General features: G+C 44.5%; 1 protein-coding gene and 1 non-coding gene across 7 annotated transcripts in view; one reads left to right on the top strand and one right to left on the bottom strand.

Moving 5' to 3' along the window:
• Positions 1–991: 991 nt before the first annotated feature.
• The window catches only part of SLC36A4 (solute carrier family 36 member 4), a 100,589-nt gene continuing 74,765 nt past the window's right edge, over positions 992–26,815 (top strand). For 5 of the 6 annotated variants that reach the window (XR_008330104.1, XM_053385584.1, XM_053385583.1 and 2 more), the window contains exons 1-6: positions 992–1,093; positions 13,221–13,338; positions 15,074–15,164; positions 16,320–16,408; positions 16,771–16,866; positions 22,909–22,993. Coding sequence is in view for 5 of the 6 variants with exons in the window: in XM_053385584.1 (XP_053241559.1) it covers positions 1,066–1,093; positions 13,221–13,338; positions 15,074–15,164; positions 16,320–16,408; positions 16,771–16,866; positions 22,909–22,993 (507 nt within the window). In the remaining variant the exon portion in view is untranslated. Of the gene's footprint in view, positions 1,094–11,459; positions 11,722–13,220; positions 13,339–15,073; positions 15,165–16,319; positions 16,409–16,770; positions 16,867–22,908; positions 22,994–26,815 lie in introns of those variants that run through there. The other variant, XM_053385582.1, reaches the window with a different exon arrangement.
• Positions 21,595–21,669, bottom strand: TRNAK-CUU (transfer RNA lysine (anticodon CUU)). Its single transcript has one exon. It is a non-coding gene; the product is annotated as a tRNA-Lys (tRNA).

Genomic DNA, 26,815 nt, shown 5'->3' with positions numbered 1-26,815 from the left:
CTATGCTAGTCCTTTTTAAGACTACGGCTTATTCTCTCATTTCCCTCTTACAAGACATCCTGGCCACCTTCATGTTTCATTACTTGTGGGGTGAGTCTCCTCCCCTGAGAAAGATGTCTACCTGTTTGTGGGGTTGAGATTTCCCATAGTACTTTGAGCTATAAGTAAGGTGAGAGTCTTCATACTCTTTTTAAAAGAGGAGTGAGTGTAAGTAGCAGCTCTTTTGCAGAGATGCTTTCCCCCGCGCTGATAGTTTTCATTTTGTTGTGCTTTCTTCAACTGAAATGGCTTCTTCTGCAATTCTCTCTGAAGGTAATCCCGCAAATTAAGTGGGTTATTTATTTAAAACAGTTTGGGGCCTGTTGCTGTTGCTAGTATTTTACATTTTGGTTCTTTGTGTATTCTCAAACAAGGCCCTGGGCTCATCCACAAATTTAACACTAATTAAAGGGGTCATTGTTTTGCTTGTTACTATGTCACGTATTTGTGCGTTTGTGTGTGTTTACATTGCAAACTGCCCTGTGATCCTCGGATGAAGGGCTCATAGAAATTTAATAAATCATTGCTTGTCTTTTTAATTTTTTAAAAAATATGTTTCAGTTGCCAAGTCGTTCTGGCTGCTTGTGAAATGGGAGATTTATTTTCCTACACACACACACTTACATAATACAAATGTATTTGTGTGTATATATGTATAAAATGTATGTGAGAAACAGACACTAGGGAAGTAGCACATAGTATCCCTGAGATTTGGAGTTGGATGTGTGAGAGAAAACAGCTGTCTTGGGCCACAACAGCCAATAAAAAGAAAAGGCCCTTCTAGGGTTTACTTCAAAGAGCCTCGGTGGCTGTGGAATTTTCCTCCCTCCACTACACAGAGAGATGGCCTTCTCTCCTGTGCCCTCTCTAGCCCCCATGCCGCCTCTATGGTAAGCCGCTGCCCGCGAGCCCAGCGGGAGGGGGGAACCTGAACCGGCTTTGTAAACGCATGCGCAGCAGCTGCTGCGGCGCTGGGGCTCCACATTGGCGGAAGGAGTCGTGGAGCGAACCATAGAGAGGGCAGAGATGGAGACGGCGGCAAGAGAAGAATTAGGTACGTACCTTTATGTTTGCCGGGTGGCGGAGGGGATTGAATGGGTGGATGGGGGAGTAACTCTGATCGTTAATGGGGAGAAGTGTTGAGAGTACGGGGAGTGGGGGGGAGAGTGTTTTTAGCTCCCCTTTTTTCCATATCACCCCTCTCCGCCAGTCATGGTTTGCCCCGTTCGCGTTTTCTGTATCCGAGGAGTCGGGAGAGACCATCCTGTTTGGAGGGGTGTGGGGGACGCAGGTTTGAACCGAGCCCCTTCCCCAGCTTAGCCTGGGCTGGTGCTGCAGCCTCGGGAGGGCGAGGAGAGGCCGGTGCGTTGGAGTTAGCAAAATCCGCCTTTGCTTTTAACTCTTGCAGGGGGATTGCAGTGTGTTTAAAAAAGGGGTGGGGGTGGGGAACCGTATTTTTATTGTATTTATTTCATTTAATAAGATTTATACTCCTCTTGATTGTGAAAAACCAAACCAAACCCTCAAGGCGGTTTGCAAAACCCTCAAGGGCGGTTTACAAAAGACAAAACTGTAAAGGCAGCTCCTTTTAAACGTGCAAAAGGTTGAAATCAGATTAATGGGACCTGAGCTTTCCAAGCACCTGGGTAGCTTTGCCTGAACAAGAATGTTTATAGCGAGCGCCAAAAAACAGCGGTGAAGATGCCTGTTGGATCTCAATAGGCAGGGAGTTCCGAAGTGCAGGCGCTGCTGCACTAAGTGATTGGATTCCTTCCAGTAGCACCTTAGACTAGCGACCAGCTAAATTTGTTATTGGTATGAGCTTTTGTGTGCATTCACACTTCTTCAAATACACAGCCGGTGTGGTGTAGTGGTTAAGAGCGGTGGACTCGTAATCTGGTGAACCGGGTTCGCGTCTCCGCTCCGCCACATGCAGCCACTTGGTGACCTTGGGCTAGTCACACTTCTCTGAAGTCTCTCAGCCCCACTCACCTCACAGAGTGTTTGTTGTGGGGAAGGAAGGGAAACGAGAATGTTAGCCGCTTTGAGACTCCTTAAAGGTAAAGGGTAAACTGACCATTAGGTCCAGTTGTGGATGACTCTGGGGTTACGGAGCTCATCTCGCTTTATTGGCTGAGGGAGCCGGCGTACAGCTTCCGGGTCAAGTGGCCAGCATGACTAAGCCTCTTCTGGTGAACCAGAGCAGCGCACAGAAACACCGTATATTTTCCCACCGGAGCGGTACCTATTTATCTACTTGCACTTGTGACGTGCTTTCAAACTGTTAGATTGGCAGCAGCAGGGACCGAGCGACGGGAGCTCACCCCATCGCGGGGATTCAAACCGCTGACCTTCTGATCAGCAAGTCCTAGGCTCTGTGGTTTAACCCACAGCACCACCCGTGTCCCTTGAGACTGCTTAGGGTAGTGATAAAGCGGGATATCAAATCCAACCCCCCCCCCCAAACTGGAAGGATTTTTTTTAAATTTTGTTTCGACTACGGCAGACCAACACTGCTACCTACCTTTAAGTGCAGTAACAGGTGTGATGTGGCACCTGTAGTGGTGCTGGTTCCGCTGATTGAAGCGGTCGAGTAAGCACATGTAGGTTGACAAGGCATCACTCCTGTTGGCAATTGTGCTGCAGCATTCTGCACTAACTGCAGCTTCTGGATCAAGCACGAGAGAAGCCCCACAAACAGCGCATTGCAGTAATCCTGTCTTGAAGGAACCAACGCATTAAACTAGTTTGTTACTACTGACCCCACTTAAAATGTGTGCAGGTTTCCAAATGTTCCGCTCTCCAGGAACTGTGTGGCTGAGTTTTTCATATTTGCGGCGAATATTTATTTCTTCTCCTTTGCACAATGAGTGGATGGGGTGCAAGTGGTCTCTTTGAATTTTAATTCGGGGCATTTGGCAATCCGGTGTGTGGGTTGATTCACTGCAAAGTCGTACATAAGTGGTGATTTGAAGCGGAGAAGCAAGGCCACCTAAAAGGGATGTGCACATTTTTATGTGGATGTGATGGTTCTGCTTTGCTTGTATACTTATTTTGCATTGTCAGCGCTTAGACTACATAACCTTTTGAGGGCACTTCCAACTGTGATTCCGCATGCTGTAAACTCTCAGAATCACCTTAAATGTGGGGCAAGGAAGGAGACAGTGAGTGTTGATGGATCTTGCCATGTGTGAATGTGTTCATATGAGGTGTTGCTGCACCAGCTCTTAGCACACACCCTGTCCCTGTTTCACATGGTGTGGCTTCGCCATCTGAGCAACTTGCCTAAATCAACCCAAATTTCAGTGGAATTCTTTCTTTCCAATGCGTTAAGGTGTGTGTGTGAGAGAACACCATACCTAGGACTGCTGCCCTGTGGAGGATATGATGGCTGTAATAGCTGCAAGGTTTACTTTGGAAATACTAGTGAGATGCAATCAAGACTACTGTATTCCTCCTTGGACCTGATCATTCAGCATTGTGCAAGAGGGAGTTGGGTAATGGAAATCTACCCTTGGCTTTTACTGTGGCTGCAAGGAAGGAAAAAACCATCAAACGACCAGCACTGAGCCACACAAGCAGCTGAGACAATAAACTATTTATTTATTTATTTCACGAAATTTATCCACAACTTGATTGTAAAACCCATCAAAGCAGTTCCCCCCCCTCCGAAGATAAGCCCAACTGCTCTTGATTTATTATCACGCAAGCTTCTATGCTTGTTTTGTGTGCAAGAAATTCTAAGGGTCTCCTTCTGTTCCTCCTCCAGCTTCGCTTGAAGGACGCTGCACAGTTCTCCCTCTCTGCGCCGCGCCTCTCCTGCGAAGGAGAGGCGCTGCGCAGAGAGGGAGAACTACACAGCGACCCTTCAGCCACGCGCCTGTCCTGCGAAGCCGGAGGAGGAACAGAAGGGTCTTCGCAGGAGAGGCGCTGCTCAGAGAGGGAAAACTGTGCAGCACCTCTTCAGCGACGCGCCTGCCCTGGCTTCTGCCTTAGCTGTGCGCAGCCTCTTCGGGCAGGGGGAGCCTTCATCCCGCTGCCCTGAAGAGGCTTGGCACGGTTATCCCAGAAGCCAGAACAGCCACACGGTATCCCAGAAGCCAGATCCCTCTTGCTGTTCTGGCTTCTGGGATTCAAAATATTTTTTTCCTTATTTTCCTGTCCCCCAAACTGGGTGCGTCCTATCATCCGGTGCGTTCTATAGAGCGGAAAATACGGTATGTTCCAACTGACTTCCAACTAAGAGAAGTGCCGGATCGAATTCTGAATTCAAAATATTTGCATCCTCCTTTTCCACCTTGACACTGTAAGCCCTTTTCACAGATCTTAATTAAAGTAGCATTAATTAAAAACACAATCTGAGGGAGCAATCCTATACACAGAAAGGTGGCGTGAAGCAAACTGGCTTAAAATTACCTCAGATTCAAACTGGGTTCAGCAGTGGGGCTACTGCTGGCTTAGAGCTAACCTAATCCTGGAAGAGAGAAAATGACCATTTTAAATATGGTCTGTTTTATGCCACCCTTTTTGCTGGCTTAACTTGTGTTCACATGACCAAGCTGAACGGGCTAAGCATAACTGGTACATGATCAGTCTTCCAAAAGAACACTTGGGTTACTTAATTCAACACTTGAACATGCTTCTATCCAGGGCTCCCCCCCCCCACCAGCCGGAGCTCATTGGAGCTCAACTCTGGCACCTCTCAGGTGGGCGCCATTGCCTTTCTAAGAGAAAAAGGGAGAAGTTCATAGTGAGTTCCGGCACCTCTTTTTCTAGAAAAAGAGCACTGCTTCTCTCCATTTCTGAAACACTGGTGTGGTTGACTTGTTCATCCAGAAGCTTTATATGAATCTTCCACATTTCTGAAAGGCTTTACATATTTGGCTTAGCCACATGACTGCGTTTAACTACAAGCCTTGTTCCTTGACCTTTCAATATACCATTTAATCTGGTGCTCTGTAGACCTGAGCAACATGGATTGCTGTTATAATCATAGTCCCCATCCCAATTCATGCTCTTTCAGACAAAGCATTTATCCATCTTCTGACTAGCCAAGATACCAGGCTGGATAAAAATCAATGATTTAAAAAAATTAATCGGATTTTTTAAAAAAATTAATTGGATTTTTAAAATAAAATGCTTTTGGAGGAAAAATCTTTCCAAAGATAGTTTTCTGTTTAAGTTACATTATAGTCCAAAGGCTATTCATCAGGAAATAAAGATTTGTTTTAGGTTTTTCATGTGTGCTAAAACTCAGTCTAAGTTGTTTTGTTTTTTTAAATCGTTTAACTACATCCGTTAACAAACATGGATACATATACTATGTTATTGTTTTACTTAAATAAATTGTTTAAATTGTTAAGGAAATGGTTATTTTTCTCCTTCCAATAAAGTACAGCAGAAAAGTTGTCCAAATATAAAGAATAATTTCATAATTACCTGTCTATTAGAAACAAATTTCTAATAGTATAACCAAATTAGTATTTTTTGATATAACTGTAAAAGCTACTCTGAAAATTTATTGTTCCAAAAATGAAACCTTCATCTGGATGTAAATATTAAGATTATACCAGCAAGAACGAGTCTTTCTGTAAAAAAATGATTTAAATCAAGACTTACTGACTAGTGATTTAAATGGATGATTTAAATCAAATCCACCCTGCTAGATACTGCAACGAGCATGTGATTACAAAATTGAGAGACAAATACTTCATTGTGTATCGCTGAGATAGCAAAGGATGCCTGCCTTGTCATTCAGTGGGTTGGGTTTAGGCCATAAAAAGTGCATTCTGTTACAGTAATATGTGGGTCTTTCTTTAATACAGACCGTACAGAGCTAGTACATTAATATTAATAATCTTTTCCAGGACTGCTTATTTTATTACTGGTATACTTGGCATGGTATCTAGTCTTACCTGTTTATGGAACACTGGCTGAAGAGTTAGCATGAAGTTTTAATTCGGTTCTCTTCACCCATCTGTAAGTACGGGAAGAGACTGTGCTTGCTTGATAATTATTTTTCCACCTCTGCACTAAGAATTATCTGCTGGACAAATTATATGATGGACTTAATCATTTTAATCAGTGGTGGGGAGAACCCCTGGCTCATGGGCCAAATTACGCCTCATACTGGGAGGCTGTTTCCCCTCAAACCTGTCCCATAGCTGGCATCATATGTGACACCAGGTGCAGGGCAGGTAAAGACACTTCCTCAAAGGATGGATCTGGAAGCCTTAAAAGTGTACTCTTGATTGCTCTCAATTGTTCATTGACAAATGAGGCTTGCTGTGGGTGCCAAGCAGTTGATTGACACTTAATAGCAGCTGATACTGATATAATACATCTGGTTGCTGTCCAAATTGGGCTTGCTCAAAGCGCCAATCAGCTGACTGGTGCTCCTAAGCCCTGCAGCGAAATGCTACCTTTGCACACATGAAACAAAATTTAAAAAATCCTTTCAGTAGCACCTTAGGTAAAGGTAAAGGGACCCCTGATCATTAGGTCCAGTCGTGGCCGACTCTGGGGTTGCGGTGCTCATCTCGCTTTATTGGCTGAGGGAGCCGGCCTACAGCTTCTGGGTCATGTGGCCAGCATGACTAAGCAGCTTCTGGTGAACCAGAACGGTGCACGGAAACGCCATTTACCTTCCTGCCGGAGCGTTACCTATTTATCTACTTGCACTTTGACGTGCTTTCGAACTGCTAGGTTGGCAGGAGCAGGGACCGAGCAACGGGAGCTCACCCCGTCGCGGGGATTCGAACCGCCAACCTTCTGATCGGCAAGTCCATGCACACTTCTTCAGATACCTGTGCATGCCCACAAAAGCTCATACCAATAACAAACTTTGTTGGTCTCTAAGGTGCTACTGGAAGGATTTTTTTAAATTTTTTTTTTACTACGGCAGATCAACACAGCTACCTACCTGTAACTTTGCACACATGGTTTGAAATCAAAGGAAGTGGGACACACAGGTAGTGCAGATAGGCTGACTTGAGCTCAGTTTGGTCTGCAAAGGAAAATACAATAATTTTATGCATCATTTTATAAATTAGCTAACATACAACATTGTACTATTCGTTAATAGCTGGATCTTCGTGATGCTTATTTTGTCAAACAAATGGCTTGTTGTTGATCTCTGCACTGGTAGATGCTTCATTCAGAATCTGTTTGCAAGAGCACCGTCCAATTTCCTCTAGGCATGCACTTTTACAACTGTTTGCAAATCTTGGAAAGTGCCATTCTGGTATTGGCTTTTGAGCAAATGCCTGATTCAGTAAAGGAGTCTGCTTCTGGCCCTGCCTCACTTGTTGAGCCAGTTGGGGCACTTGGGTAAATGATACATAAAGTCAAATCTCTGGGTGGGTCTGGATCTTCAGACTGCAAGGATAAGCATATTCAGGCATTTGCCTGGACATGCAGATTCTCCACGTAAGGTTGGGGACAAGGGTGTGCATTAAACTCCACCCCAATGTTCTTGCAGACAGGTGGAAGACCCCTGGCAGGGATGGAGGGGGGCACAAGGGATGGGGTGGGGCTTGCATGTCCCTGTCTCCATTGACCCTGTGATAATTTGCATGGTTAGGCAAATGTTTCAACTTAGAATCACAGAACTGTAGAGTTGGAAGGGTCCACGAGGGTCATCTAGTCCAGCCCCCTGGAATGCAGGAATCTTTTTATAGCTCGAACTTACAACCCCTGAGAATAAGAATCACATTCTCTACCGCCTGAGCTATCCCTTGCCAACTGGAGGTTTCGTCTAGCTTCTCTTATTTTGTGCCCTCCTCTAATTCCTTTTTTTTCTTTCCTGTTCATTCTACCCCAGTCTTCCACACCAAATGCTAATATAAGTGCTCAGCAGCAGCATTTTAGATTTCTTCCCTGTCTTCCTGTGTTTTTCCTACCCCATTTGGTTTTATACCAAAGAGGCTTTCTTTTGCCCATTCAGAATGAGGGCAGGAGTAATGCCCTCGCTCTGACTTGGCTTAGTTACGCTCGCCAAGCAGCAAAACCTCATGTTATATGGCCTCATCAAGAAGCCTATGCAGAGTGATAGTGGCACTTATTGCCTTCATTCTGATTTGGCTTCATGCCATAGCCAAATCGGATTGGTTGGTTCCTGGTGCTGGTGTAACCCTTTAATGAAGTGACATATATATATATAAAAGAACCAAAGCCATAGATTAGGAACAGAAACAGCATGGAACTGATGGTGACCAACATAAAGAAAAGTAAGTGAGTGAAGACTTTCGGAAACTGTTGCTGGGCAAAAATGTAGTTTGAAGCTACAGGGGTACCTCCAGTTACAAACTTAATTCCGTTTGTAACCCAAAACCGTTCTTAATATGAGGTGCGCTTTAACTAATGGCGCCTCCTGCTGCTGCTGTGCCACCGGCGCACGACTTCCGCTCACAACGTTCGCAAGAAGGGGCGTCTACTTCCAGGTTAGCGGAGCTCGTAACCCGAAGCATTCGCAAAGAGGGTGATACGTAACACGAGGTTCCATTGTACGCTGATTCAATCCATTAGTTGAAGACCAAAATAGAGGGGAGGCTAAATGATGCAGAAGTGTTGACTTTGTTCCTGAACACATTTCCCCCTCCTCTTTACACCTGCATTTCCATCAAGGACCTAAATGGATTACTTTTACTTGTTCTCTTGCTCCCACTCCCTGAAATCAAATTCAGTGCCTGAAACATTTCCTCTGAAATGTACCAAGTTTGGCGTCATTGCTGTAAGATTTACCCATCTTAATGGATAAAGCGAGTCAGTTATATTGGGCAACCATAATTTGGGATCGCATTATAGAGATACCATTTATATTGATTTCACATGAAGAAACTTTAAAAAGAGTCGTTACTATTGTGTGACTCCTTTTTGCACTCTTGTGGAAAGGAAATTGGAAAGGATTACTAGCCATTTGCTAGGGAAATGAATCTTTGTCAGCTGGGAAAGAACTTTTTGCCCATCAGCTGAGGGAAATGAGAGTCAACTTTGTCCGAGGGAGAATTGGAAGTAAAGGTGACCTGAGAACAATCTCCCCAAATTTCGCAGGTGGCTTTGGAAAAACGGGAAAGGAAGTTTTAAGTTACGGTTCTACAGGGAGAAAGGTCGCATCTTCTAACCAAAGCGATCAGAAGCATATTTCTGTGGCATGAGCAAAATAAATAATTCAGGACAGATGACATCCACATATATGCCCTATTGATAGTCATGGCTTCCCCCAGAGGATCCTGGGAACTGTAGTTTAGCAATGCTGCTGACCCCAGAAAGCCACAGCTGCAGCAGCCTTAACAACCATTCCTGATAGAATTGTATAAGCCTGGTTTAAATATTGTGGCCATAGTGATGTCTTGTCTACTCATGAACACATAGAGATGCCTTCTGAGATGCATCCTTGAGGCAAACAGGAGATGGTCCCTCTACCCTAGATTAGTCCCTGTTTCTAAACTCCCTTATGTTGTTTTCTAGTCTAGCATTATGCTGCAAAATGAGCTGAAAACTTGATGAGCCAGTTTTATGTTATGCCTGTGGGGATTTGGATTTTTCTTGTGGTTTTAAGCAGAGGTTGGATGGCTATATATGTCATGGATGCATTAGCTGAGATTCCGGCATTTGCAGGGGGGTTGGACTAGATGACCCTCGGGTCCCTTCCAACTCTGTTATTCTATGTCTCCAGTTGCTATTTTCTGAGGCAGAAGGGGGCTAAGTTCACCTCTGGAAGCTTCTAGAACCCCAGCAGCCCTTTTGTGGGTGCCTGAAAACATTAGCTTAATGTTTAGCTGACTGGTGGCTCACATGCATTGTTTCCTGACAGTCCAGCTGCGACAGGACCAAACAATGTTAGATTTCCCAGCGGCTTCTCCGGAGAAAGAGAGAGAGAAGTCAGGTCGATTAGTTAGGTCTGGCTGCAGATTTCACAGCTGATAAATGCAAGGCAAGTGGGTTACCTGGCTGTAGAGAGGCCAGATTTGTGTGTAGCCAAGACTTTTGATTGATTGGGAGAAATGCCATGTAATCCAGCAAAACCATCCTATCAGAGTTCTGAGTGCTTGAGCTGATATGCCAGGGCTACAGCTGATCGCGGAAACCATCCCTGCGGCGAATGTTGTTTAGGAATTGCCCTTCCTCCAGAGGGGCCCAGAGCAATGCACAACCACCAATAAGCAATAAAATACATCAATGAATAAAGCATATGTGAAACAAAACAGGAGCATTATAACGCAAGCTCACTTGGAATTGTAGAGTTGGAATAAGAATAATATTAATTTATATCCCACCCGTCTAGCTGGGTTTCCCCAGCCACTCTAGGCAGCTCCCAACAGAATATTAAAAACATGATAAAACATAGTTACAGGTAGGGAGCCGTGTTGGTCTGCCATAGTCGAAACAAAATAAAAAAATTCCTTCCAGTAGCACCTTAGAGACCAACTAAGTTTGTTATTGGTATGAGCTTTCGTGTGCATGCACACTTCTTCAGAGACACTGAAACAGGTGTTACTGGAAGGAATTTTTTTATTTTGTTATGATAAAACATCAAACTTTAAAAACTTCCCTAAACAGGGCTGCCTTCAGATGTCGTCTAAAAGTCAGGTAGTTGTTTATTTCCCAAGCATCTATCCCAGGGGTCAGCAACCTTTTTCAGCCGTGGGCCGGTCCACCACCCCTCAGACCATGTGGTGGACGGGCTATATTATGGGGAAACAAATGAACAAATTCCTATGCCCCACAAATAACCCAGAGATGCATTTTAAATAAAAGCACACATTCTACTCATGTAAAAACACACTGATTCCCAGACCATCCGCGGATCGGATTTAGAAGACGATTGGGCCGCATCCAGCCCACAGACCTTAGGTTGCCTACCCCTGGTCTATCCGGTCCAACCCCCTGCAATGCTGGAATCTCAGCTAAACCATACATGAGAGATGACCATCCAACCTCTTTTAAAAAACCTCCAAGGAAGGAGTGATATTGCTTTTAGTGATCAAGCCCCTCTGTTGCCAAACTCTTGAAAAGCCTGGATAAATAACAATCACCTAGAGGACCTCACTTCAGGGGGTGAGGGTCATTCTGGAGCTGAGACCCCCACTATGGAGAAGAGGGTCCTTGCTTATAAAACCAAGTGGGGACTAGGATCAGAGCCTCTAGCCAGTTTTAAGATTTGAGTCGGCTGGTATTGGAAGAGGCAGTCCCAAAGACATTTAGGGCCCTGAGTCATTTTAGGGCATTATAACGCAGCACCTTATTGCCTCTTGCTGCTATCCAGCGACTGAGGATACCTTTCTTGCATTATGTGACATCGGGCCTAGTCTTCCTGTAGAGTTGCTAACCAGTAGAAATGGATTGGGGCATGGAAAGGTGTTAAATTTTCCCCAAGCTCTACCACATGGGCCACCAGGTTGTTCCCTGGCTCCACCTTCTCACCTGAGGGCGCCAAAATCCTTAAAATCAAGATCTAGTAGCTGTGGGAAAAAGCACTGAACTGCTTTTGCATCTCCAGCTTAGTAAGACTCCAAAGCGTTTGATTCTTACTGTTGTTATGCCGAAGCAGAATGTGCCATTGTGACGCACTGATGAGGAAATACTTAAAGCTATCTTTGAATAGGAATTCATCTGTAATTAAGGCATAGATAGGATGGCACTGAAATATGACCTTCAACTAATGTGTTTTTCATGAAGAGGGTATGGGGTGATCGCAACTTCTGTATGCTGTATTATTTCAATCTTCCAACTAGCTAATGTAACCTGCACAGTGGAATTTAATATGGCAAGGTTAGGCAACATGGTGTTATCCAGATGTTGGTTTACGTCGGTGTTCCCCAAACACTCCAGCTGTTGTTGGACTACAACTCCCATCATCTCTAGCTGGCAGGACCAGTGGCCAGGGAGTTGTAGTCCAAAAAAACAGCTGGAGACCCAAGTTTGGGAAGCCCTGGTCTGTATCTCCCATAAGCTCCCAACTGTCATGCTGAACGGACAGGGTTGATGGGACTTGTAGTCCAGCAAAATCTGGAAGGAACCATGTTGGCTTCCCTGTACTATGAGGGTGATGGTCTAGTTCATTCAAAGAGCAGATGAGGTACAAACCCTGTTTCTAAACTAGCCTTTCTCAACCTTGGGTCTCCAGCAGTTGTTGGACTACAAGTCCCATAATCCCTAGCAGGACCAGTGGCCAGGGCTGACGCAAGTTGTAGTTGAAGAACATTTGGAACCCAAGAGTCTGCACCACTCATTTTATTTAAGCTTCCCATCAGAAAAAAATGTCGACCTTGGCTTGTAACAAAACTAATAAAAAGAAATGGCAACAAGTCAAATAGCGAAAAGCACCAGTTGAAAATATCCTATAAGATTCAGAGGTATGGATTGCATGAAAAAACGCAACTAGCTGTATGATGATAAGCCAGTGTAAACAGAAAGCTTTGCCTGGTTCCAAATGATGTCATAGTTGGTTCCAGATCAGCTAGTCTCCCCCTGCTTCGTGAGAAGGTGCCTAGAATAATGAGAATGGTTGCAACTCAGTGGTAGAGCATCTGTTTTGCATGCAGAAGTTCCCAAGTTCAATCCTAGGTATCTCCAGGCAGGCCTGGGAATGTCACCTACCTTGAAGCCATTGTGACTAATAGCCATGGGCAGTCTTATAATCCACAAACTGGGATGCGGGTGGCGCTGTGGTCTAAACCACTGAGCCTCTTAGGCTTGCCGGTCGGAAGGTTGGCGGTTCAAATCCTGGTGACGGGGTGAGCTCCAATTGCTCTGTCCCAGCTCCTGCCAACCTAGCAGTTCGAAAGCACACCAGTGCAAGTAGATAAATAGGTACTGCTGCTGCGGGAAGGTAAATGGCATTTCCGTGCGCTCTGGCACTTGTCACAGTCCTCCATGCACCAGAAGTGGCTTAGTCATGCTGGCCACATAACCCAGAAGCTGTCTGCGGACAAACGCCGGCTCCCTCGGCCTGAAAACGAGATGAGTGCTGCAACCCCATAATCACCTTTGACTGGACTTAACTGTCCAGGGGTCCTTTACCTCATCCACAAACTTGTACATAATCCTTTTTTAAAGCCATCCAAGTTGGTGGCCATTGCTGCTTCCTGCGCTGCCTGAAGAACCTTTCTGGCAGGATGAACAGCTTGACGACCTCAAAATGTATTGGGTTCTTCCCTCTTCCCCTCATGTTTTAATAGATCTGGAAGTAATGAAGCCTTTAATAGCAGAGCAGAATTCGGACAGTGAAGATGAGAATGAAAATGAATTGCTGCCGCCAGAGAAGAAGTATCAGCTCGATAACCAGGACAGCATTTCGTAAGTACCGTATTTCTACTTAAGAAAACACATATATGTATATAAAATACTATACGTTTATTGCTGGGATGCGGGTGGCGCTGTGGGTTAAGCCACAGAGCCTAGGACTTGCTGATCAGAAGGTCAGTGGTTCGCAGAACTTTTTTTATGCACGCTACAACAGCAGCAAGAATACTTATTGCAAAGTATTGGAAGACACAAGATCTACCCACTTTGGAAGAATGGCAGATGAAGGTGATGGACTATATGGGATTGGCAGAAATGACCGGCAGAATCCGAGACCAGGGAGAAGAGTCGGTGGAAGAAGATTGGAAGAAATTTAAAGATTATCTACAGAAATATTGTAAAATTAATGAATGTTAGAATGATGTTGGATTGAAATTAAGTGGTTTCCAGCTGTAATGCTTTAAGAGAACATGAAAAAAGGATTATAAATAGGTAATAATATAATGGTAAGGATTTGCTGAACCAACAATTTGAGGTGGAATGCAAAAAAGGGAGGTATGAGGAGGTCCGGGAAACAAGTTAAAGGAAAATAAGCAATGGAAAATTTATGTGTTTTTAATTATTCTTATTTTGTATTTTTGTTATTTATCTGTTTTCTTTTTCACTTTATTGTAATACTTTAAAAAATCTTAATAAATATCTTATATATATATAAAAAAAGAAGGTCAGTGGTTTGAATCCCTGCGACGGGGTGAGCTCCCGTTGCTCGGTCCCTGCTCCTGCCAACCTAGCAGTTCGAAAGCACGTCAAAGTGCAAGTAGATAAATAGGTACCGCTCCGGCGGGAAGGTAAACGGCGTTTCCGTGCGCTGCTCTGGTTCGCCAGAAGCGGCTTAGTCATGCTGGCCACATGACCCGGAAGCTGTACGCCGGCTCCCTTGGCCAATAAAGCGAGATGAGCACCGCAACCCCAGAGTCCGTCACGACTGGACCTAATGGTCAGGGGTCCCTTTACCCTTTACCTTTTTACATTTATTGCATTTATATCCCACCTTCTTCTCAAAGGAGCTCAGGGTGGGGTACGTGGTTCTCTCCCTCATTTAATCCTCACAACAAACCTGTGAGGTAGGTTGGGATGAGGGTGTGTGACTGGCCCCAGGTCACCCAGTGAGCTTGATGGTTGAGTTGGGGGGATTTGAACCCTGATCTCCCAGCACCTAGTCTGACACTATACCACACTGGCTTTCAATTGCAATTTAATTGTTGAAATCATTAAATTAAATAAAATTCCTTAGTGCCCTCCCGTCTTCCCTGTAGCTGCAGGGAAGACCTATCCTCTGGGGCACATGTGTTCTAGTTGTTTTACATTGTCCTAGTTTACAGATAGGGACGCGGGTGGCACTGTGGGTTAAACCACAGAGCCTAGGACTGGCTGATCAGAAGGTTGGCGGTTCGAATCCCCGCGACGGGGTGAGCTCCCGTTGCTCGGTCCCTGCTCCTGCCAACCTAGCAGTTCGAAAGCACGTCAAAGTGCAAGTAGATAAATAGATACCGCTCCGGCGGGAAGGTAAACAGCGTTTCCGTGCGCTGCTCTGGTTCGCCAGAAGTGGCTTAGTCATGCTGGCCACATGACCCGGAAGCTGTACGCCGGCTCCCTCGGCCAATAAAGTGAGATGAGTGACGCAAACCCAGAGTCGGTCACGACTGGACCTAATGGTCAGGGGTCCCTTTACCTTTACCTTTACCTTAGTTTACAAATGTTGGTCTCTCTCTCTCTCTCTCATTTTTAGGTTTGTACAGACACTCACTCATCTCCTCAAAGGAAACGTTGGAACTGGACTTCTAGGCCTCCCGCTTGCAATAAAAAATGCAGGCCTTCTGGTGAGTGGCTCATCAGTTCCATTGAGGGGGGAACGTCCTGTTTAGATTTTGTTGTTGACAGCTGTGCGTTAGCAGTCTCCAAACGGGTCCTGCAAAAAAGGGGTTGCATCTAATGTTAGTCCTGCTTGGAACACACCCATTGAAATTAACACGCACGGTTCGCTTGGGTCTACTCGGATTAGGAGTCATGCAACCCAAAGCACTGCAATGCGGAATCACTCTGATCAGGGTTTGAGGCACTTGTCCAGCGTATTCTGTTCCCCTCCCAATAGCCTGGGAGAATTCCACGGCTACAGAGTATGCTCAGTCTTCATTTAGCTGCGTTTGGTGGCCATTGTCTTTTTTTTTTTGTCCCCTTGGGTTTCCCCCTGAAATATTACTACTACTACTTCTTCTGCAAACCTTTGGGTCACTCCCAAGCCTGCTGGCCATGTGTGGATGGTGTTGTTTTGGCAACGTCCGGATCAGCACCAGGAGGAATTGAGTTTGCTGTTAGCGTACAGGGTTATGGACTTGCAAGCAAAGGCGCCCTCCCGTTAAACAATTTCAGACAGTGGTGGGGAATCGTTCTTAAGTCCGAGGGCCACATTCCCTTCTGTGCAAGCTTTCAGGGGCCGCATGATGGTGGTCGGCCTGAGTAAAAATGGGTGGAGCAATGAATGCAAGTTTTACCTTAGTACAGCAGTCTAGTCTCTCTCTCTCTCTCTCTCTCTCTCTTCCACACACCCACCCTCTATCCTCCATTCAGAAAAGCAAGAAGCATTATTAGACACATTTCAGCCAGGTGAAAAGCACAAAACAGGGGCAGTGAGGGGTGGGACCTGGGGGTGATGGCCTGGGGAGAGGGTGTGGCCAGAAGGGGTGTGTGGCCTGGGGAGAGGGCATGGCTGGAAGGGGTGTGGCTTGGGGAGAGGGTGTGGCCAGAAGGGGTGTGTGGCCTGGGGAGGGTGTGGCTGGAAGGGGTGTGGCCAGAAAGGGTGTGTGGCCTGGGGAGAGGGTGTGGCTTGGGGAGAGGGTGTGGCCTGGGCAGAGGGTGTGGCTGAAAGGGGTGTGGCTTGGGCAGAGGGTGTGGCCTGGGCAGAGGGTGTGGCTGGAAGGGGTGTGGCCTGGGAAGCGGTTCTTCTTATTGTGCCTGTGTTTCTCTCTTCCACACAGCTCGGGCCATTCAGCCTTTTGTTCATTGGGATTGTATCCATCCACTGCATGCACATTTTGGTGCGATGCAGCCATTACCTATCCCAAAGGTAAGCGCTTGTCGATGGCTCAAGGGAAGCCAAAACCTGCCTCCCCTCCCCTTTGCAAGATAACCGTCCTTAGTTTACTTCTCGGTTTCTTGGAAGCTTATATTTAACTTCAGAGTGTGCCGCAGTGGCCATACGGCTGGGGCTGGCTTTATCTGCATTTCTTGGCGTTATCCGCTCTCGATGGCCCTACTTCAATTAGCCTGCTTAATTTGAAATGCATGTTAGCCAATTTGGACTTTGTTTGCTGGCTGAGTGCTCCCCCCTTTTTTAAAGTGAGGCAAAACTCATTTCTGCAAAGTTGCATCTTGTTCAATAACCGTAGTTGGAAAATAATCAGTATTTTCTTTTCTCGTTTGTGCCAGATTGAAAAAAACTACCTTAGGGTACAGCGACACAGTAAGCTATGCGATGGAAGTGGGTCCCTTTAATGTATTGCAGAAACGAGCTTCTTGGGGAAGGTAAGCTTCTACAAGAATCTGAAACTGATCTCCCTCCTCGATCACCCTCCACTCTCCTTGCCTCTTCCTTTTCAGTTCGTAAGTCTGATTGTAGAGCCCCTCAATACCAATATGAGCTGCTTTGGGAGGCAGTCCTTTCCTGAAAAGTATTATAGAATCATAGAATTGTGGAGTTGAAAGGGACCCCTGAGGGTCATCTAGTCCAACCCCCTGCAACGCAGGAATCTTCTTGTCTGACTCGGAACTCGAACCCATGACCCTAGGATTGAGAGTCTCATGCTCTTTTTTTTTTTAAAGAATATTTATTAGATTTTCCAATTTTTAAACAAACAAACAAAAACAGAACAAACAAAAACATTAAAAAAGACATAAAGTTCATAAACCATACTTTTAAATAACGAATTTCTCAGACCTCCTCATACTTCTCCTCCTTATATCCCAATTAAAATTCTTTGTTCAGCAAATCCTTCATTTAAAGCATTACAGATTATAACATTACCTCCTTTTTCAAACCCTTTTCCCCCCCATCTATGTTCCTTTATATCATTACAGCTAGAAACCCCTCAATTTTAATCCAACACCATTTAACTTTCCTTAGTTTTACAGTATTTCTGTAAATAGTCCTTAATTTTTTTCCAATCTTCTTCAGCCGACTCTTCTCCCTGGTCACGGATTCTGCTCGTCAATTCTGCCAGTCCCATACAATCGATCAGCTTCATCTGCCATTCTTCCAGAGTGGGTAGATCTTGCGTCTTCCAATACTTTGCAATGAGTATTCTTGCTGCTGTTGTAGCATACATAAAAAAAGTTCTATCCTTCTTTGGCACCACTTGGCCAGCCATGCCCAAGAGAAAGGCCTCTGGTTTCTTCAAGAAGGTATATTTAAATACCTTTTTCAATTCATTATATATCATTTCCCAGAAAGCCTTAATCCTGGGACACGTCCACCAAAGGTGAAAGAATGTACCTTCATTTTCCTTACATTTCCAACATTTGTTGTTGGGCAAATGGTAGATTTTTGCAAGCTTGACTGGGGTCATGTACCACCTATATATCATTTTCATAATATTCTCTCTAAAGGCATTACATGCCGTAAATTTAATCCCGGTGGTCCACAACTGTTCCCAGTCAGCAAACATGATATTATGTCCAACGTCTTGTGCCCATTTAATCATTACAGATTTAACCGTCTCATCCTGAGTATTCCATTTCAGCAGCAAGTTATACATTTTTGACAAAGTCTTAGTTTTGGATTCTAGCAATTCTGTTTCCAATTTAGATTTTTCCACCTGGAAACCAACTTTCTTGTCCAAATTATAAACCTCCATTATCTGATAATAGTGAAGCCAATCTCGCACTTTATCTTTCAGTTTTTCAAAACTCTGCAGTTTCAGTCTATCCCCTTCTTGTTCCAAAATTTCCCAATATTTTGGCCATTTGGCCTCCATGTTAAGTTTTCTCTGAGCCTTAGCCTCCATTGGTGACAACCACCTTGGAGTTTTATTTTCCAATAGATCTTTGTATCTAGTCCAAACATTAAACAGTGCTCTCCTGACAATATGATTTTTAAAGGCCTTGTGTGCTTTCACCTTGTGAAATATGCATGCCACCCAAAAACATTGTTAAAACCTTCAAGATCCAAAATGTCTGTGTTCTCAAGATGCAGCCAGTCTTTCAACCAGCAAAATGCTGCTGATTCATAGTAGAGTTCGAAATCTGGCAGGGCAAATCCACCTCTTTCCGTTACATCAGTTAATATCTTAAATTTTATTCTAGGCTTCTTGCCCTGCCAGACAAATTTAGAAATGTCTTTCTGCCACTTCTTGAAACAATCCATTTTGTCCAAAATTTGCAAAGTTTGAAACAAAAACAACATTTTAGGCAATACATTCATCTTTATAGCTGCAATTTGACCCAACAAGGAAAGCTTCAAATTCGACCAAATTTCTAAATCTTTTTTCACTTCAGCCCAACATTTTTCATAATTGTCTTTAAACAAATTCCCATTTTTAGCTGTCATATTAATCCCCAAATATTTCACTTTCTTAACCACAGTCAGGCCTGTTTCATTCTGGAACTTTTCTCTCTCTATCGGTGTTAAGTTTTTCTCAAGAACTTTGGTTTTTAACTTATTCAATTTGAATCCTGCAACCTGACCAAATTCTTGAATTAATTCTAAGACTCTTTTAGTACTAGATTCTGGCTCCTGTAGTGTCAAAACTAGATCATCTGCAAACGCTCTTAATTTAAACTGTTTGGCTCCGACCTGTATACCTTTAACCATCCGGTCCCTTCTAATCATGTTCAGCAAAACCTCCAGGACCGAAATAAAAAGCAGGGGGGAAATTGGGCATCCCTGTCGTGTCCCTTTTTCTATCTTGAACTGTTCTGTAACCACATTATTTACAATTAGTTTAGCCGTTTGTTCTGAATATATTGCACCAATACCATTCTCAAAACCATGGCCTACCCCCATACCCTGTAGGTTCTTTTTCATAAAGCTCCAAGAAATATTGTCAAAGGCTTTCTCCGCGTCCACAAATATCAAAACTGCCTTAGTGTTTATGTTCACTTCTAACTTCTCCAAAATGTCAATTATATTCCTTAAATTGTCTGACAGATGTCTACCCGGGAGAAAGCCCGCCTGGTCCTTATGAATCTCCTCAATCAGTACTTTTTTCAATCTCTTAGCTAAAATGTCAGCAAAGATTTTGTAATCCACATTTAATAGGGATATGGGACGGTAGTTCCTAAGTTGAGTCTTTTCAGTCTCTGTTTTTGGTATTAGTGTAATGTAAGCCTCTTTCCACGATTCTGGTGCCCTTTTCCCCTCCAAAATTTCATTACAAACTTCCTTCAATGGTTGCAATAGCCACTCTTTCAAAAGTCTGTAGTAGCAGGAAGACAACCCATCCGGTCCTGGAGACTTGCCCACTTGCATACTTAGAATGGCACCTTCTATCTCCTGGTCAGTTATCTTACAGTTCAACATGAGCTTACTTTCTTGTGAAATTTTTTGTAATCCATTTATCTTCAAAAATCGGTCTATGTCCATTTCGTTCTGTGGCCCTTGTGCATAAAGTTGTTTGAAATATTTCTGGAAGCAGTTTCTAATCTCAATTAGGTTATGTATATCTTTTCCTTCCACTTCCAGATTTGTAATTGTATTTAGTTTTTGTCTTTTTTTCAATTGCCATGCTAATAGTTTCCCGCATTTATTTGCTGATTCAAATGTCTTCTGTCTCATTTGTTTAATTTTCCATTCTATTTCCTGGTTCATCAATTCCATATATTGTACCTGAAGTAGCTTTATTTCTTTCAAAATCTCCTGTGACTTTGGCTTTGCTCTCAGTTTCTTCTCTCCTTCTTTTATTTTCTCCAGAATTTTATCCTTTTTCTCATTTCGACTTCTCTTCTTTATTGCATTCTGTTGAATCAGAAACCCTCTCATCACGGCTTTACTAGCATCCCAAATTACTCTTTTTTCAACATTAGTAGCCAAATTTACTTCAAAATAGTCTCTCAAAGTTTTTTGGGCCTTTTTGTATACTTCTTCATCTCTAAATAAGGTGTCATTCATCCTCCATCTGAAGGAACCGGGTGTTATTTGCTTCATCTCCATCTTTACAGCATTATGGTCGGAGCAGGTTTTAGGGCAGATTTCTACCTTTTTTATCTTTGGTGCCATTCCTCTAGTAATCCAAATTTGGTCGATTCTAGTCCAGGTCATTTTTGCTTCAGAGAAAAAAGTTCCCTCTCCCTCTAGAGGGTTCTTAGTTCTCCAAATGTCAATCAGGTCCATATTGTCAGTCAGTTCAAAAAAAAGTCTTTGGTAATCTCCCATCTTTGGTGATTACTTGTCTTTGTGCCTTGTCCATATTTGTAGAAACAACTCCATTCATATCTCCCATTAAAATTATATTGTAATCCATATAGTCCAAGAGAACCTCATGCAACTTCTTAAAAAATTCAGATTTCCCCTCATTCGGTGCATACACCCCTACAATCAAAATTTTTTCTCCTTGAAGTTGAATTTCAATAGCCAAATATCTTCCTTGTTCATCTTTAAAAGAGTCTCATGCTCTACCAACTGAGCTATCCCATAGGATAAGAACACAGTAGATAAAGAACAGTACATAGAATTTATATCGTTGCTATTCATTTATTGCTATTATTTGCTTTCTTGCCCACCTTTCACCATAAGGTGGGGTGAACAGTGCAAAAATATAATGTTCCGATCAGATAAAAACCTTTTACAATTAGAAGGCTAGGGTGGGTCATGAAAAAATACTGTATCTCGGGCGTTGAAAGCCAGGGTAAAGACATGTGTCGTAGTTTGCTGAAGTTATGTAATGAAGGTGCCCTTACGTGTTGGAAGGGAATTTTTCAGCTCATATAGGTGTTGTTGTGTTTCTGTTTCATAAAAAATAAGTAGGGGGGGGAGGGGTAAGTTTACTGCAGGCAAAATCCCCAGGCTCTTTTGTCCCCGAAAAAGGCATCCATCAAGATCTCCACGGATCACGATAACCTAGTCACTTTACCTTTAATCAAATGCAGACGCATTTTAGTTAATAGAGTTGGCATTCACAGCCTACTGATGCAAACGGCGGCAAAAGTGATATTGCCATTGCAGGCACTGTGGCGGTGTGACCTAGAATCATAGAACTGTACAGTTGGAAGGGACCGCATGGGTCATCTAGTCCAGCCCCCTGGAATGCAGGAATCTTTTTGCCCAAGGTGGGGCTCGAACCCACAACCCCCGAGATTAAGAGTCTCATGCTCTACCGACTGAGCTATCCAGCATCTAGCGTGTTCCAGTTACCAAATGGTATGGCTCTGGGAATGGAAAGCAGGGGCAAGCAGAGAATGGACATATTCTGACTCTTCTGACTGCTCTGTCCTGAGGTGGGGTCCTTGAAGGGTTAGAACTGTATTGCCAACAAAATGCGGTACAGTGGTACCTCGGGTTACATACGCTTCAGGTTACAGACTCCGCTAACCCAGAAATAGTACCTCGGGTTAAGAACTTTGCTTCAGGATGAGAACAGAAATCGTGCTCCGGTAGCACGGCAGCAGCAGGAGGCCCCATTAGCTAAAGTGGTGCTTCAGGTTAAGAACAGTTTCAGGTTAAGAACGAATTGCTGTATTTTTCGCTCTATAGAACGCACCCGACCATAGGACGCACCTTGTTTTAGAGGGGGAGAATAAGAAAAAAAATTTCTCCCCCACTCTGCTCAGCGCCCCTTCAGCAAAGCGGCAGGAGAAACGGAGCCCCTTCCATTTCTCCCCCCGCTTGGCTGAAGGGGCGCTGCGCAGCTCTCCCTCTCTGCTGAAGCCAGGAGAGTCTTGCTTTCCCAGCTTCAGCAAAAGGAACCCGAAGCTTGCGGAGCGCATAGCGAGTTCCTGCTGCGCTCCAAAGGCTTCAGGGATAGCCGCCTGAAGCCTTTGGAGCACAGCGGGAACTCGCGCTGCGCTCCAAAGGCTTCGAGTTCCTTTCGCTGGCTTTGCGTTAGCACTGCTGCACCAGTATTTGCTCCCAGGCCTTCTGCTGCGTCGTCCCTGTCTGATTTGCCCTGTAAACCAAATGCTGCCTCTGTCTGTGCACAACACCAGCTCGTCAACAGACTCTCTTGCGCGGGTGTGAAATCTGCCTGGAGACTTCATGAAACGCTTTGATCCTTGTGGTTCAGGGAGTACTAACAGGTTTAGGAAAGCTCGACGTCAACCTGGATTTCATGCCTGTTTTAAGAGAAACATATCTCTGTCCTTGCACTGACTAACGAGTCTGTTTCCATTTCCCTTCCTTAAAAAGAGAAAGAAAAAAAGGGAAGATTTGCCCACCACTATATTTTGATTTTATGTACGTTGCCTAGTCAGTGTAGGCACTCCAGAAGGAAGGTAGCAAATTGCTGTTTTGCAGGGAAAGCTTCATTTGATTGCATACGACTCCTCAGTGCATTGGATGTGACCTCCAAATCTTTGCCTCCCCGCAGATAAACACTAGTTAACTTGAGTTTTCTCTCTCTCATTGCGCCACTACAGATACGTTGTGGACTTCTTCCTTGTGATTACACAGCTGGGGTTCTGCAGCGTTTATATCGTGTTCTTGGCAGAAAACGTGAAACAAGTAAGCCAATAAATTTATCCGTGGAATTGATATTGCACCCGTCTTCCTGAAGGAGCCCAGGGTTAAAAAAAGGATGCAGAATTTGAAAAACAAAACAAAACACATTCTGAAAGCTGTTACAGCTGAAAACGTTATCCCCACCAGTGATCTTGGGGTGGCTAGGAAAAGTATTCTTCAGCCATCCAATCCCTGGGTAGACAGGAAGGTTTTCAAATTCCTCCTGATAAAGGTACAGCACGCTAGGAAGTCATTCCACAGACGAGGAGCCACTGCTGAAAAGGCCCACCTGAGAAAGGTCGCCGCCAGTTCAATCCAGTTCATGTTTTACTCGGAAGCAAGTTCCACTGAATTGAGTCAGAGTGAGTGTGCATGGGATGTTTGGCGGTCTCCTCTTCCTTGGCGATCACTCATAGCCAAGTAAGATTGTCTTCCATAAACAAGGTTTTAACAATGAGTCCGTAAGTGACTGTGGAGGCCAATTCTGGAACCACACGTCCTTCCACAGTGGGTTTCCGGGTGGGAGTTGATCACGGTGTGGATTTGCCAAGTGTACCTTCCTCCTAGCACCTTTCTCCCTTTCGTCCTGAGTTCGAGTGTCTTCAAAGCCCATGACACCTTTGGTAAAGGCTGTTCTCCAACTGGAGTGCTCGCAGGCCCGTGCAGTTTGTTGTTGGTTGTATGTTGTCCGCTATTCGGTTGCTGACCAGACCATATCCCAGTGGGAAAAAGTCATAGCTTAGTGAAAGGGGATGTTCTTTGCAAGCCAAACATCCCAAGTTCAGTTCTGATTCCTGTGTGTGACTCTGGAGTGCCACTGCCAGTCATCATGGATAAGATTGGCCAGTTCGTATTCATGTCAGAAGATTTGCTGTTATGGAGTATTCACTCTGTAGGGGGAGCCAAAGGGCTAGCTATCAGAATGGCTATTCAATGTAATTCTATTTCTTAAAGGGAAAACTTTTTTTTTTTGCAGTGTGTACTTGTCTACCACAGTAAACTAGCCATAGCAAAAAAAATATAAATTGCTGTTCCACATCCTTGTGTCACAGTATCTCTATTCGAGACCATGCGTGGCTTCTTTCTCTGCAGTGAACTTCTGTGTGCTGGTAGAGACTCTTCTGTTTGCAAAGCAAATGCATGGTGAACCTGTAATGTCTGAGGAATCACTCTCTTCCTTCTGCTTTCTCTGATGTACTGGAAGGAGGAACCTAGGGAGTAATGGTAGTGTTGCTTCTGAATACCTGTTTCTGGGAATCAAAACTGTGCTCAAGTCCTTCTTGGCCACAGGATACTGAACTAGATGGCCTTTTGGGTCTGATTGAGTAACCAGGCTGCTGCTGCTCCTCTTCCTTTATACAGTGCCATTAATAATAATAATGGAAGAGGAGGAGCAGTAGCCATTAATAATAGAGTGCCATTAATAATAATAATAGGGACGCGGGTGGCGCTGTGGGTTAAACCACAGAGCCTTGGACTTGCCAATCAGAAGGCCGGCGGTTCGAATCCCCACGACAGGGTGAGCTCCCGTTGCTCGGTCCCTGCTCCTGCCAACCTAGCAGTTCGAAAGCACATCAAAGTGCAAGTAGATAAATAGGTACCGCTCCGGCGGGAAGGTAAATGGCGTTTCCGTGCGCTGCTCTGGTTCACCAGAAGCGGCTTCGTCATGCTGGCCACATGACCTGGAAGCTGTACGCCGGCTCCCTCGGCCAATAAAGCGAGATGAGCGCCGCAACCCCAAAGTCGGTCACGACTGGACCTAATGGTCAGAGGTCCCTTTACCTTATTAACAACAACAACAACAACAATTAATGTTTATACCCCGCCCATCTGACTGGGTTTCCCCAGGCCACTCTGAGCAGCTTCCAACACATACAAACACATAATAAAACATCCAACATTAATAGGAATAGCAAAAAGTCACAATAACTTTACAGTAAACAAATTATATCAAACAAACCAACATTAAACAATCCATCAGAATCTATAGTAATAGTAAACAGTAAAGCTAAACAGCAGCGAATAATAATTAAACAATTATTGGACATGGACCTTTGCAAAGTAGTAGAGGATAGGTCCCTGTCCCGAGGAGCTTATAGTCTGAAATGCAACACAAAAGGAGGGGACCGGTATAAATAGATGGAACAGTTATACTAAACGGAGAACAAGGGCTGGGTGATACCTGGTTTTCAACATTGCAATATATCACCAGCTAAACATGGCGATATACCGATATACTACGATGTCTGAAATAAGGATGGAGCTACAGTATGTAGAGGCACTGGGTGGCTTCACGGTTTTCCCCCCTTTGCGATTTTAGCATAGCACACACAAACACACACACGTCATGGTTCGTGATCTATTGCCAGATCAGAAATCATGCAACTGATTCACAATATGGAGTTGTTGTTGTTTAGTCGTTTAGTCATGTCCGACTCTTCGTGACCCCATGGACCAGAGCACGCCAGGCACCTCTGTCCTCCACTACCTCCCGCAGTTTGGTCAAACTCATGCTGGTAACCTCGAAAACACTATCCAACCATCTCGTCCTCTGTCGCCCCCTTCTCCTTGTGCCCTCCATCTTTCCCAGCATCAGTGTCTTCTCCAGGGAGTCTTCTCTTCTCATGAGGTGGCCAAAGTACTGGAGCCTCAGCTTCACGATCTGTCCTTCCAGTGAGCACTCAGGGCTGATTTCCTTAAGAATGGATGCGTTTGATCTTCTTGCAGTCCATGGGACTCTCAAGAGTCTTCTCCAGCACCATAATTCAAAAGCATCAATTCTTCGGCGATCAGCCTTCTTTATGGTCCAGCTCTCACTTCCATACATCACTACTGGGAAAACCATGGCTTTAATTATACGGACCTTTGTTGTCAAGGTGACGTCTCTACTTCTCAAGATGCTGTCTAGGCCTGTCATTGCTCTTCTCCCAAGAAGCAGGCGTCTTTTAATTTCGTGGCTGCTGTCACCATCTGCAGTGATCATGGAGCCCAAGAAAGTAAAATCTCTCACTGCCTCCATTTCTTCCCCTTCTATTTGCCAGGAGGTGATGGGACCAGTGGCCCATTGTACAATATGGAGTACAAACCAGTTTTGGGCGCAATATCGCCCAGCCCTGCTGAGAACTTGAAGGGGAGGGGAGAGCACTTGAGCGCATGGCTTGTTCCTGATCATCAAACCATGGCTAGGAGGCTGGCGGAGGTGAGGCCTGAATGCAGCCCCTTGTCTTCATAAAAATGCCCTGCAATTTTGCCTCCTTTGTTTCTTGCTGTGGCAACTGCGCTGAAATTTGTGGGTACAGTTTAGCTCTGGCTGCTTCGTACACCTGCTGTTCAAAAGAGCTGTTGCGTACGCCCACACGTAACACCGGTGAAAACTGTCTGTGTTGTTCTTCTGAACAGCGTCTTCAGCTTGGCTTAAGTGTTGGCTGTTCCTTTTCCATTTTCCTTTTGTGTTGAGAAGGTAAGCGGCAGCAGTTGCTGATTACTTGCAAAGAATAAGAGGGAACAGAGTGGGCCCTTTCACCAGCTGTTCCCACCCAAGCAGTGAAGAGTGTTGCTAGGTCCTTACAGTGTTTTGGGCACAGACCTAAAGACTTCATTTTCATAAAATTTGAATGCTGATTTGTATGTATAGGTGGAAATTTGAAATAACAACTGTCGCCAAAGGCAAACAGCTACCTCTGCAAATCGCCCCCAAGCAAGTTGTTCAGTTGACACCCCACCCCAGTATTGGATTTGTGACCATTATGCTCATTTGCCCTCAGTAGATGGCCAGAGAAACACATACCAGAGATAAATCAGTATACCTGAAGGAGCGTCTCCACC

This window comes from Podarcis raffonei, chromosome 4, assembly GCF_027172205.1.
Source record: "Podarcis raffonei isolate rPodRaf1 chromosome 4, rPodRaf1.pri, whole genome shotgun sequence".
NCBI classification, from domain to species: domain Eukaryota; kingdom Metazoa; phylum Chordata; class Lepidosauria; order Squamata; family Lacertidae; genus Podarcis; species Podarcis raffonei.
The sequence above is the reverse complement of the archived record's forward strand: the minus strand, read 5'-3'. Positions and strand labels throughout refer to the sequence as shown.